The sequence below is a fragment of the Eurosta solidaginis genome, chromosome 4 (genome assembly GCF_040869045.1).
Source record: "Eurosta solidaginis isolate ZX-2024a chromosome 4, ASM4086904v1, whole genome shotgun sequence".
Classification (NCBI taxonomy): domain Eukaryota; kingdom Metazoa; phylum Arthropoda; class Insecta; order Diptera; family Tephritidae; genus Eurosta; species Eurosta solidaginis.
Window position 1 is genome coordinate 24,924,965 of NC_090322.1, and position 12,281 is coordinate 24,937,245.

Below are 12,281 nucleotides of genomic sequence, written 5' to 3' on the forward strand. Positions count from 1 at the left end.
ACCAAAACATATCAGCCGTCAATGGAAAACAAATTACAAATCATTGTTTACTATATAGTTTCGCAGCTTAAGTAGAGGTTATGTTGCGAATAGAGTGGAAGGCAGTGGACTAGGCTGTCGAATGTCATATAATGAAGGAATGGTGTTCGGAGATTTTTCAAAGTTAAAAAAAAAAATGATAAAGGCTGTAATATAAATAAAACTATTGTTTTAATAACAACAAAAACCTCATATATATTCTGTATGCATAAATTTGTAAGGATTATCCGATCAGCTGTTAGTTGCGCTACTTGGTAAAATTTACAATGTTACAAATGATAGGAGAGCTTCATTGAGCAACACCTGTGCATGGGTTGCCTTGTTTACAAGTGGAATTAATCCAGTCCCATTCAAAATCGCTGTTCAATCTCAATTTGAGATTCATTTGAAAACTTAGATCTAGTTTCAGGGCCCTAAGAAACTCTTAAAAAACGCTTAAGAAATATTTATATTTATTTCTTTTGCATGGAAATAGAGCAGCCAAGAACGACGCATGGTCATTCACGAACAATACGCATAGAGTATTGAATTTCAATTGATTTAATAAATGTTTATCTTCGTTTGTTTGTTTGCCTTCCCAGATGTCACTTTTTCCTTAAGGAACAAAGCACAATCAATTAATGAAAATAGTAATTCAACCTCCGTTAATACCTATTTTTACTTGGAATCTATTAGTGGTGCCATACCATATAGGAGATGGTTAAACTTCCTTAAGGCCGAATTAATTGTGACTCATAACCATAAAGTGTGAATTAAACTTCCTTAACCCTAACGCCATAGTCGTAACCATGGTACAATTACCAGGTAGAAGCATTAGCGAAAATGCAACCCTCCCGTGTATTTTGTTGTTGCCGATTGTACATAAACTGTCAATCGTTCTTTCAGTTTCTTCTGTCAAAAGTGATGGAAGAAAAAAAATGTCAAATGTAATTTTCGTCAACAAAGCCAAAACAAAAAAAGAAAAAAGTTGGTTTGCTGATGAAGCTGGAGGAAAAAGGCATTTTAAATGGAAACTAAAGGTAATTAGCTGATTTTTAAATGATATATATTTAATTTATTGTTATTATTTATTTACATATAGCAGCTGAATTACTTCTTCAACGTTTCCAGCGCATCAACTCTTGGTAATTCTATACGACAGCATGACACTGATAATATGCGTCCATAAATATCGAGAGAGGTGTTAAAAGACGCGCATTAACCTCGACAACAATAATCAGAAGGCGGAGGTAAAATTATTGTATTGGACAAAGAAATATTTGCAAAAGAAGTTGAAAATTTTCAATTGAAAATTTTCATGTGCGCGTTGTAATGTTGATGATATTTGTGCCCACAAAAAAAATTGTGGACATAAGTGTTTTGCGCAGATATAGTTTTGGTCTCCAAACCGGTGTTGAACCCACCCAGATTAATTGTTTATAAGCGCGGCCGAAAGCCGCCAGCGCAAAAATACTACCCCGGTCTCGAAGCACTCCGGGGTCATTTTTCGGTTTTTTGGGAATATCTTTTGAACGAGCTAAAATTTTTCTATTCCGCCTTCGAATTATTGTTATTGCATTTTGTGCTGCATGTTATCTTGCACTCAAAGAAATGGAATATGATAAGAAATTTATAGATTTTCTGTCGAAACGTTTATATGATCGCATCACTTCAAGATTATCACATGGTATATGTAATGGTGATCCAGAGCAAAGGTATAGTGGTTTATTAAATTTATCATTACTTATGACCTTAAAAGATGTGGCGTTGTCTAGTGCCTCAGCATGTACTTCTGCATCACTGGAACCTACATGCGATTGGAACTGATAAGGATCTGGCACATAGTTCAATAAGGTATACGAGTTTACCGTACTGAATTGTTAGTTAATTTGAAAGTAATTTATTGTTAAATTTTTATAGATTTGGTATTGGTTGTTTTAACACCATTGAAGAGGTTCATTATATTACCGATACCTGCATCAAACATGTCGAACGTTTACGTGAAATGTCTCCATTATGGGAGATGGTGCTAGAACCAATTGATTTGAAAAATATCCAATGGTCGCAACATTAATTTAGTTTATGATATATAAATAAGGGACCGTTTTGTATTGTATGCATCTTTTAGTGTATGTATTTATATTCCAAAGCAGTTTAATGTAAAGTGAGATACAACTTTTTTGGTATTATATTGTTCCTACTTTATCTGCCTAAGGTCGTTATTTTGTAGTATTAAAATTATATTGGGAAATGCTATTGCTAAATGTTTTTTGTAGTGGACCTTATTTTCAATACATGTATGTATGAGTGCTAACGTTACTGTCTCCAAGAGATGGTGAAAATTTGGGATGAGATTGTATATAAAATGCTGAGTTAATAGTATGTTCATGAATAAGTACTGATTTATTTTAAAATTTCATGTATTTTGTAAAGTAAAAATTAAGTAATTTAGTAACCTAATAAATATCGAAGATACATATATACATAATAACGTTTAACGTTGGAAAATCGTCGTGTCGGTATTTGAGGTGCAGATTTCTTTGAAGAATATGTACTCCTTGTTTTTAGATGTAATCTTTTTTAATTAAAAAAAGCATGGTTGTGTTGGATACTAGTTCGGTTGTAGTACTGACTTCAATTACGGTTCTGGGTTTTCCTTCTGGCTCTAGCCAGGAGGCTTTTGTAGCAATTTCGCCTTTAGGTTGGATCTGGTATCGGTACCTGCTACGGTAAAAGTTCGACTTGGAATATTTCCGTTTTCAACTCCAGTGTCGGTTATACTCCAGTTTTTTTCTTGTCATCATATGGATGATATAAATAATCCAAAAGTAAATCTATAGCATGTAAAACATAATTGTCTAACAATATTTTCTCTTCGCAAACTGTTTGTGGCCCTGATAAGGGCAGCTTTTCGTAGGTATATTTGTTTAGCATTTTTTTCTCTATGTTGACTAGTGGTGGCCCTGATAAGGGCCGTTTTGCGTATACTTGTATAGCATATTTCCCCTCTTTGTAAACTAATGGTGGCCCTGAAACTAGGGGAGGTTACTGCGTCTGGGTTTCACGGCTTATTCGTGGTACATAATGCATCTCCGTTTGTGTGCTGCAGCTGTTCCGTGCGAAGTATTGGCCTTTCGCTTCAACGGTGTCACTTAAAAAAAAGCGAACATGTAGAAGGGACATTATTATTTATCCTTCGTCCTTCCTTCACGTTGTAGCGGCGAAAGATTGTCCGATATTTTGGTAGATAACTGTAGAAATGACCGTTGGGGACGATGAGACAACTTCCGTTTTTTGCAAACTCTTGATTAGCACTGCTAAGTCATACATCAGGCCTGAAAATGGAGCGAAAAAGTTAAGCCATTTTAGGGAAGCTAACGCCACAAGCTTTTTCCAAATTTTCCCTCTTCCTTGATCTTGCGGGGTAATTCTTTACTTTAGCTCACAAATGCAAAAACTCGTGCAAAAATATCGGGAGGTGTCCAAAAAATGCGTTTTGGACTCAGGACGACGAATCCGAAAGCGAAAATTAAAAATTTTATTTCTGTCAAAAAATATTCCCTAAAAACTGAAAAATGGCACCGAAGCGCTCCGAAACCGGGGGTGGAATCCATAGTATTTTTGCCCGGTAATAGTCTAGTTGAGGGGTCGACTGCTAATACGCTACCAAAAATATCGAGAGAGGAGTCAAACGACGAGTCTTGACATCAGTATTAATAATCCGAAGGCGGAAAATAAAAATTTTAATTCGTTCAAAATATATTAACGAAAAACCAAAAAAAGACCCGCGGGTACCTCCGAAACCGGGGGTGGGATCCATAGTAATTTTGCGCAGAACACCTTTCTGCGTTGGCAACCTTCGGCCGCGCTTATAAAGAATTACCATGGGAGACCAAATCTATATCCACGCAAAACACTTTTACCCACAGTTTTTTTTTTTGTGGGTACACAACCCCATCAAAATTACAACAGCCACATGGAAATTTTGAACTTTGTAAATATATCTGGAAAGAAATAAAATTTTCAATTTCCGTTTTCGGATTCGTGGTCCTGGGTCCAAAGCGCGTCTTTTGACACCTTTCCCGATATTTTTGGACGAGTTTTAGTAGTTGTGAGCTAAAGTAAAGAATTACCTAATAAATTTCCACACCAAAAGTAAATAAACAAAAAATGTAAACATAAACAAAGTTTGACATTTTATGACCACCTTCGAATGAAAAAACATGTAAAATGCAACTCTGATGCTTTTACCTGGTTATTGTACCATGGTCGTAACCATACCAATATCCATAACCATCTCCAATGTGATCGATTAATGGTACCTAAACTTAAAAGTCGTGAAAATTTCTTAAAAATGACGAAAACGCAAAAAATTACAAACATATTCCACAAAAAATAAATTTCTTAGTCATAACGTATCCAAAACAATGAATAAAATCTACAAAAAGTTATTAAATTCACCACCTCAAATATTTTTAGGTTATGGATATGGCGAGGAACCAAAAACCAATTGGTTGGCTATGGTATGGTTATGGCGTTAGCGTTTGGTATGGCACCATTAATCGATTACATTGATTTCCATAAGGCAGGTTCGATCAGCTGTTTTATCTGGTTATGGCTTTATGGTTATAAATCACCATTAATTTGCCCTTAAATCCATAACCAGATAAAACAGTTGATCGAACCTACCTTATGGAATCAATGTAATCGAGTTAGCGTTATGGTATGGCACCATTAATCGATTACATTGATTTCCATAAGGTAGGTTCGATCAGCTGTTTTATCTGGTTATGGCTTTATGGTTATAAGTCACCATTAATTCGCCCTTTTACCCTAACGACATAGTCGTAACCATACCCATATCTATAACCATCTCCAATGTGATCGATTAATGGTGCCTTAACCTAAAAATCGTGAATTTTTCATAAAAAATGGAAGAAAACCCAAAAAATTACAAACATATTCTACAAAAAATAAGTCTCTTAGTCATTACGTATCCAAAACAATGAATAAAATCTACAAAAAGTTATTAAATTCACCAACTCAAATATTTTTAGGTTATGAATATGGCGAGAAACCAAAAACTAATTGGTTGGCTATGGTATGGTTATGGCGTTAGCGTTATGGTATGGCACCATTAATCGATTACATCGTTTTCCATAAGGTAGGTGCGATCAGCTGTTTTATCTGGTTATGGTTTTGTGGTTATAAAGGGCGAATTAATGGTGACTTATAACCATAAAGCCATAACCAGATAAATCAGCTGATCGAACCTACCGTATGGAAAGGAATGTAATTGATTAATGGTGCCAATCGATTGGTTTTTGGTTTCTCGCCATATCCATAACCTAAAAATATTTGAGTTGGTGAATTTAATAACTTTTTTTAGATTTTCTTCATTGTCTTGGATACGTTATGACTAAGATACTTATTTTTTGTGGAATATGTTTGTAATTTTTTGCGTTTTCATCATTTTTATGAAATTCTCACAATTTTTAGGTTAAGGCACCATTAATCGATCATATTGAGATGGTTATGGATATGGGTATGGTTACGACTATGGCGTTAGGGTTAAGGAAGTTTAATTTGGCTTTAAGCCACCATTAATTGGCTCTATAACGCTGACGCCATAACCATATCACAGCCAACCAATTGGTTTTTGGGTTTTCGCCATATCCATAACCTAAAAAATTTGAGTTGGAGAATTTATTAACTTTTTGTAGTTTTTATTTATTTTTTTGGATACGTTTTGACAAAGAGACTAATTTTTTGTGGCATATGTTTGTAATTTTTTGGGTTTTCAACATTTTTATGAAATTTTCACGATTTTTAGGTTAAGGCACCAATAACTGATATCAATTTGATATGGATAAGTAAAAATATGGTTGACTATGGCGTTATGGTCAAGGAAGTTTAACTGGCCCTTAAGGTCCCTAACACGCTGGGCGCGTTTTTACCCTTATGAGGAGGTGAATATAACATCGAACTCAATATCCGCCAACGCGCCCTTTCCATCAATGAATTGCGGCGGTGTAGGGGTGTCGTATAAAATTGACACTAGTTCTATTTGACATACGAATTCTTGTATACAAATAGACAAAAAAATTAATGACGTCCACAAATTAAATTATTTAATTACTCTAAATGAAATGCATATTTAAAGGAAGACAGCAAACAAATTGAAGTGTGCAAAATGGAGAGTCAACAAACTGCTGCATTGGACAAATGGGGTTTTCCTTTGCAGGAACTTTATCGACTGGCCCTCAGCTTTTACAAACGTAAGTTTATTAACTTTTGAGAAGCCCTACAATCCACATAACTATTGTGGGAGTTGTTAGATCTGTGCTTGAACAGCTGCTCTAATATGCTTATTTTCTCATAGAGAATACTGGCAAAGCGATACATCTTTCATATGAGGACAACTTGAAGTTAATTGCATTCAAACAACAGGCAACTAGTGGACCGTTCAATGCAAGCGATGCGCCCGAGCTGGGTGTACTTGATGTGATTGGGCGTGATCGACGTTTACATTGGCAACTTTTGGGTGATATTAGTCGTGAACAAGCAATGGAAGGTTTCATTGACTTATTAGATAATATGTGCACAGCTTTTCGTCCATATGTGGAGGCCGTCAAACAAAATCGCGATGAAAACTTAAAAGCTGAACTACGACGTATGGATGAAGAGAAATTTGAGAAAGAAAAGCGTGATCGTGAACAACAGGAACAGCTTGAAGAGAGGTCTAAAGAGGAAATGCAGCGCCGTCAGTTAAAGGATGCGCTGAATAAGCAAACCTTTCAGCAATTCAAGGTGTGAAAGAAAACCAAGCATCTTAAGTGGTACTAATTTGTTTGTGCTGTGAATAGTCCCTTGCACTTATTATACATATGAAATGCTATCTCTTTAAGCTTTCTTTCAAAATTGTTTCTGCTGGCTGTAACTCTCATGGGCTTAAAGGCAGAGGATATTCAAACATGCTAAGTCCTGCTTCACTTTCTACCCTGATTCCGAAATCGGGGAAACCAGATTGTCTAATTTATCTTTCAAGATTGTGCCTCATTTACGCTTTCAACTATTGCCTCGCTCTTATATGTACTTGCATTATACGAAGCTCTTTTCCTCTTAAGTATAGGTACGATTTCCTTTGTCCATCGCCAAACAGGATTTATGGCAACCGATTCAAGCAAGGTAACCTGAGGTGTGATGTTGCGTTGGTATGGTGTATGTCAACGGCAACAATTCCGTATTTAATTTCTAGTCGTTTCATAGGTATGTAGATATTTCTGTTCGTTTCTTCTTTTGCACAATCTTCAGATATAGAATTTTTCTTGCATCCGCCTTTAGCAATTGAGTTCAAGTCGCTGCAATGTTTATCGTACCTCTTATTATTATACGACATTTGTTTACAGAGTTATGCCGAAAAGCAGTTTCCTGGCAATCCAGAACAGCAAGGTGTACTAATACGTCAATTGCAAGAGGAGCACTATCACCAGTACATGCAGCAATTGCATATGCATAATAAACAAACAATGATACAAAATAACAACAGCAGCGTTGCTGCCAGCATACAGTTATCAACAAAGGATGCTTCTGATAATGGCAATGAGGTGCACGATGCTTTGAAAAATTACATTTGCGGTGCTGATCACCATCAAGAGGATAACGTTGACGCTGAGGATTTGTTGGCAGTAGAACCTGCAAAAATGTGGACCCGTCCAGATATAAAAGCATTTAAAGCTGAAGTGGCCGCTGGTGAAGGAGATGGTGTTATCACCATAAGCCAAGGCGAATCATTAACGGTAGATTTTTTGTTACATTTTTTCGCTGACATTCTCTCAAATTTCCAATATGTGCCTCTTATAAACTGTTCCAGGTACGTGTACCGACAAATGCGCTTGGCAAATGTATTTACTGGGAATTTGCTACTGACGGCTATGATGTTGGTTTCGGCGTCTTCTTTGAGTGGAGTAAACCGGTTACAAATGAAGTTACCGTACAAGTTTCCGAAGCTGAAGATGATGAAGATGAGTTGAATGATGAAGATTCAATATCGAATAATGAAGATTTGGAAAGTGGTTCGTTATCATTATGCAACGAACGTGATGCTTTAGCAAAAAATTCAATCATGAAGCCGCCTATATCGATTATTGTGCCTGTTTATCGGCGTGACTGTTATAATGAAGTTTATGTTGGGTCTCACAATTATCCTGGTGAAGGTGTTTATCTACTAAGATTTGACAACAGCTACAGTTTATGGCGCTCAAAAACGGTATATTATCGCATATTTTATGAACATTAGATCCTTGTTATGTTGATTTGATATTTAAATTCAGTAAAACAAAACTAAAATGTGGAAAATTATAAATGTATACATATATGTGTCTGATCATTTTACACCAATTTCACACAGAAGCTTAATGAAATAAAGGTAACGTTTTACAAGACGGTGCACCACTTAATTTTTTTTCAAAAATTATCAAGGGTGGTATCAAAAGACGCGTCTTGACCTCCGTTTTTATAATCCAGAAGCGAAAATTGAAATTTAAATTTCTGTCAAAAGACATAAGCAAAAAATCGGACGCGTATTAATCTCGAGAACAATAATCCGAAGGCGGAAAAGAAAAATTTTATAGCTGTCCGGAGATATTTGCAGTTGAAGTTGGCGATTTCCATGTGGTTGTTGTTGTGTTGTACCCCAAAAAAAAAATTGTGCATCACCGTGGCGGTAGCCACGGTTATACCACACACCAGGACTTGGCATGGCGTAGCCCAGGGTTATTTTTTATAAGCGCGGCCGGAGGCCGCCAACTCAGAAAGGTGTTCTGCGCAAAAATACTATGGATCCGACCCCCGGTTCCGGAGGTACCCGCGGGTCTTTTTTCGGTTTTTCGTTAATATCTTTTGAACGAGTTAATATTTTTATTTTCCGCCTTCGGATTATTAATACTGATGACAATACGCGTCTTTTGACACCTCACTTGGTAGCGTATTAGCAGTCGACCCCTCAACTAGACTATTACCGAACACCTTTCTGCGTTGGCGGCCTTCGGCCGCGCTTATAAAAAAATAAGGTAATAGTCTAGTTGAGGGGTCGACTGCTAATACGCTACCAAAAATATTGAGAGAGGTGTCAAAAGACGCGTATTAATCTCGAGAACAATAATCCGATGGCGGAAAAGAAAAATTTTATCTCCGTCCGGAGATATTTGCAGTTGAAGTTGGCGGTAGCCACGGTTATACCACACACCCGGACTTGGCATGGCGTAGCCCAGGGTTATTTTTTATAAGCGCGGCCGAAGGCCGCCAACGCAGAAAGGTGTTCTGTGCAAAAATACTATGGATCCCACCCCCGGTTTCGGAGGTACCCGAGGGTCTTTTTCCGGTTTTTCGTTAATATCTTTTGAACGAGTTAAAATTTTTATTCTCCGCCTTCGGATTATTAATACTGATGTCAAGACGCGTCGTTTGACACCTCTCTCGATATTTTTGGTAGCGTATTACCAGTCGACCCCTCAACTAGACTATTACCAAAAATAACCCTGGGCTACGCCATGCCTAGTCCGGCTGTGTGGTATAACCGTGGCTACCGCCACGGTGATGCACAATTTTTTTTTGTGGGTACCACACAACAAGAACCACATGAAAACCGCCAACTTCAACTGCAAATGTCTCCGGACAGAGATAAAATTTTTCTTTTCCGCCTTCGTGTTCTCGAGATTAATACGCGTCTTTTGATACCTCACTCGAAAATCTTGGCCCAACTGGGGCCCCTAAACTGCACTACTACCAAAATTTGTTCAATTCACGCCACAAATTATATAGGGATAAACATAAAGACCGGTATATTTGATCAACTAGTTGTTTCTTTGTGTGAATGTTACCTTCCTCTATGCCAGGGTTTTCAGTGAGACTTAAACTACGGTTAAAGTTGACTAAAGTTTAGCTCTACCACTTCGGTCGCTTAGGCCCCTATTGCGAGACAAATTCGATCTTCAACTGTGGTCGAAAGAGCTGGTCGAACGAATTTTCATTCAGTATTATGACACTTATTCGATCAAGACTAGTGTCATTGTTCGATAAGTTGATAAATTCAACCGTTCAGAAAAGCACATTACCATTATCTGTCAAAATAAAAGCAAAATTATTTATTATGAAGAAAAAAGCTTAACTACTTCAACTAGCCAGAAGTATAAAACGCTGAAATGAATTTCAACCCGTAATTGTAGCTTTCTAAACATGGTAACTTTCTCAACATATTGTTACATGTGTTAAAAACCAAACTTCATAATGACCATAAAAGAGTTCATGGACTTCCAGTAAAGATGAATGGATGCAACAATGCACAAGAGTCAAGTATATTCCAACCTTTTTGAAATTGGCAGCAATTCTCAGATTTCACGGTAGGGATTGTCTCAACTGAACATGGGGTACGGGAATGCACTCGGGATTTTTTCCACCTGAACCTTTCTGCAAGTTCCTTTTGTTATATACTGATTTTGTCCAATTTTTGAAAACAGTCTTCCAAGCAGTTGTTTTGTTTTCACGACCTCGAACCTATATATAGGGTTCTTAAATTATATTGACTCAATTATTTTTATTTAACTTTGTTATTATATTACTTTGAACTTTGTAATTTTAATATGTTTTACAATATTTAAATTTTCAATATTGATTTTTCTATTTTCAAAAATTTTCATTATTATTCAACCATAAATATATAACATTTTCTTTTAAATAATTTTTGTGTGGATATTAATTTTAATAAAAATAAAGCATCCTACAATATATACGATTAATACAAATAGTTTGAAATTACTTTTAGGTAGCAAAAAAGTAGAAGATAAACACAAAAAACTTACGTTTTAAACAATTTTCTTCTAACTCGATACAGCGTCGACAACAAATTTCTATTCGCTTCAAAATTAGATACACAACGAATAGATCGACAGAGATTAGATGTCATAATACCAATTTCAAATTCGATTTTCGATAGCCAGCGAAGATTGAAGATCGAAAAATGCTCATAATAGGGGTCTAAAGCTGGAGGCATTGGTGCTTTATCGGTAACCGTATCGGTAACCTCCCAACAAGAAACGCTGATAGTTTTACTAATACACTCACACTTGTAATTGACAATGCTGATCCTGCGATAACGTAAACATTGATACTCAAATTTATGTATGTTCCTTTGTTCGCTCACGCATGTCCGCACGTACCCAACGACAACCTATAATCATGAAAAAGGCCTCAAACTGGGAAAGCTTCGGACACCTGGTACAGAACAAAAGAACATACAGCAGATACCATTATGCATGTGAGACAGATACATAATTCTCAACGGAATTTTATGTATGCGAGAACAGTTTATCCGATTTAATCATGTTGTCACTACTGGCTGTCATATGCCAATCAAATGATTATCACGGTTGTTTTGTTATTTTTTAAACTCCGCCATTTTCAACCGACGAAAACCATATAAAAAATAAGTTTAAAAAATGAAAAAGAGAGCATTTCAAAGATCCATGCTAAAAGAAAAAAAATCGAAAATAATATTAAAAAATACCAAAAGCTGTCGGAATGTGTAGGGCGCACTCAAAAAATTGATACGCGAAAAATAATAGTGTTTAGTGATGATTCATTTTTAAAAGTGTTTCCGCATGAGGAAAGCGCTCTTCTGTTGTTTTGTTATTTTCTGAATTTAAATTGAACATTCTGAACTCGAATTCTTATAAAACTATTTATTATAAACAAATAAGAAACACGTATGCTTTTATCACGTACAAAATTAAAAACGTAATGAAATAAAGTAAATAAAAAGCAAAAAGCATTGTTTCATTTTTGGCGGAATATAACAATGGTCATTTATGATAGTATAACAGTCAAACCTGATATCTACAGTAAACTATCATTTACGACACTTTTTGATAGTTGGAGTGTCAGCACTGATCCAGGAAAATGAATGAGAGTGAGCAGTACGGCTATATACTTAATCAGTATGACATGTTGGTGTATAAGAAGGAGACAAAAACTCACACGTACACAGTTGTTTACATCACATTTGCGCAAGTCTCCTTAAGTTTGTGATAGAAAGTTTGTATGAGGCGCTGATCGTTAGGTTGACATTGCTGACAATCAGATGATAGTCATATGATAGTCAGTATTCTTGTAGGGCTTATAACAGCTGATTCGACCAATTTTATAAGAATCAATGCAATCGATTATTGGCGCCGCTAAGGTCGTAACCGTATCGTAGCCAACCAATT

The 12,281-nt window shown here is 36.2% G+C and overlaps 1 protein-coding gene across 1 annotated transcript; it reads left to right on the forward strand.

The window, feature by feature from the left end:
• The first annotated feature begins 6,033 nt into the window (after window positions 1-6,033).
• On the forward strand, window positions 6,034-8,462 carry LOC137247729 (Golgi resident protein GCP60). The gene is made up of 4 exons (XM_067778689.1): window positions 6,034-6,296; window positions 6,401-6,828; window positions 7,428-7,817; window positions 7,892-8,462. The coding sequence occupies exons 1-4, from the start codon at window positions 6,212-6,214 to the stop codon at window positions 8,315-8,317; spliced, it is 1,329 nt and encodes a 442-aa protein (XP_067634790.1). The 5' UTR covers window positions 6,034-6,211; the 3' UTR covers window positions 8,318-8,462.
• Window positions 8,463-12,281: the final 3,819 nt, after the last annotated feature.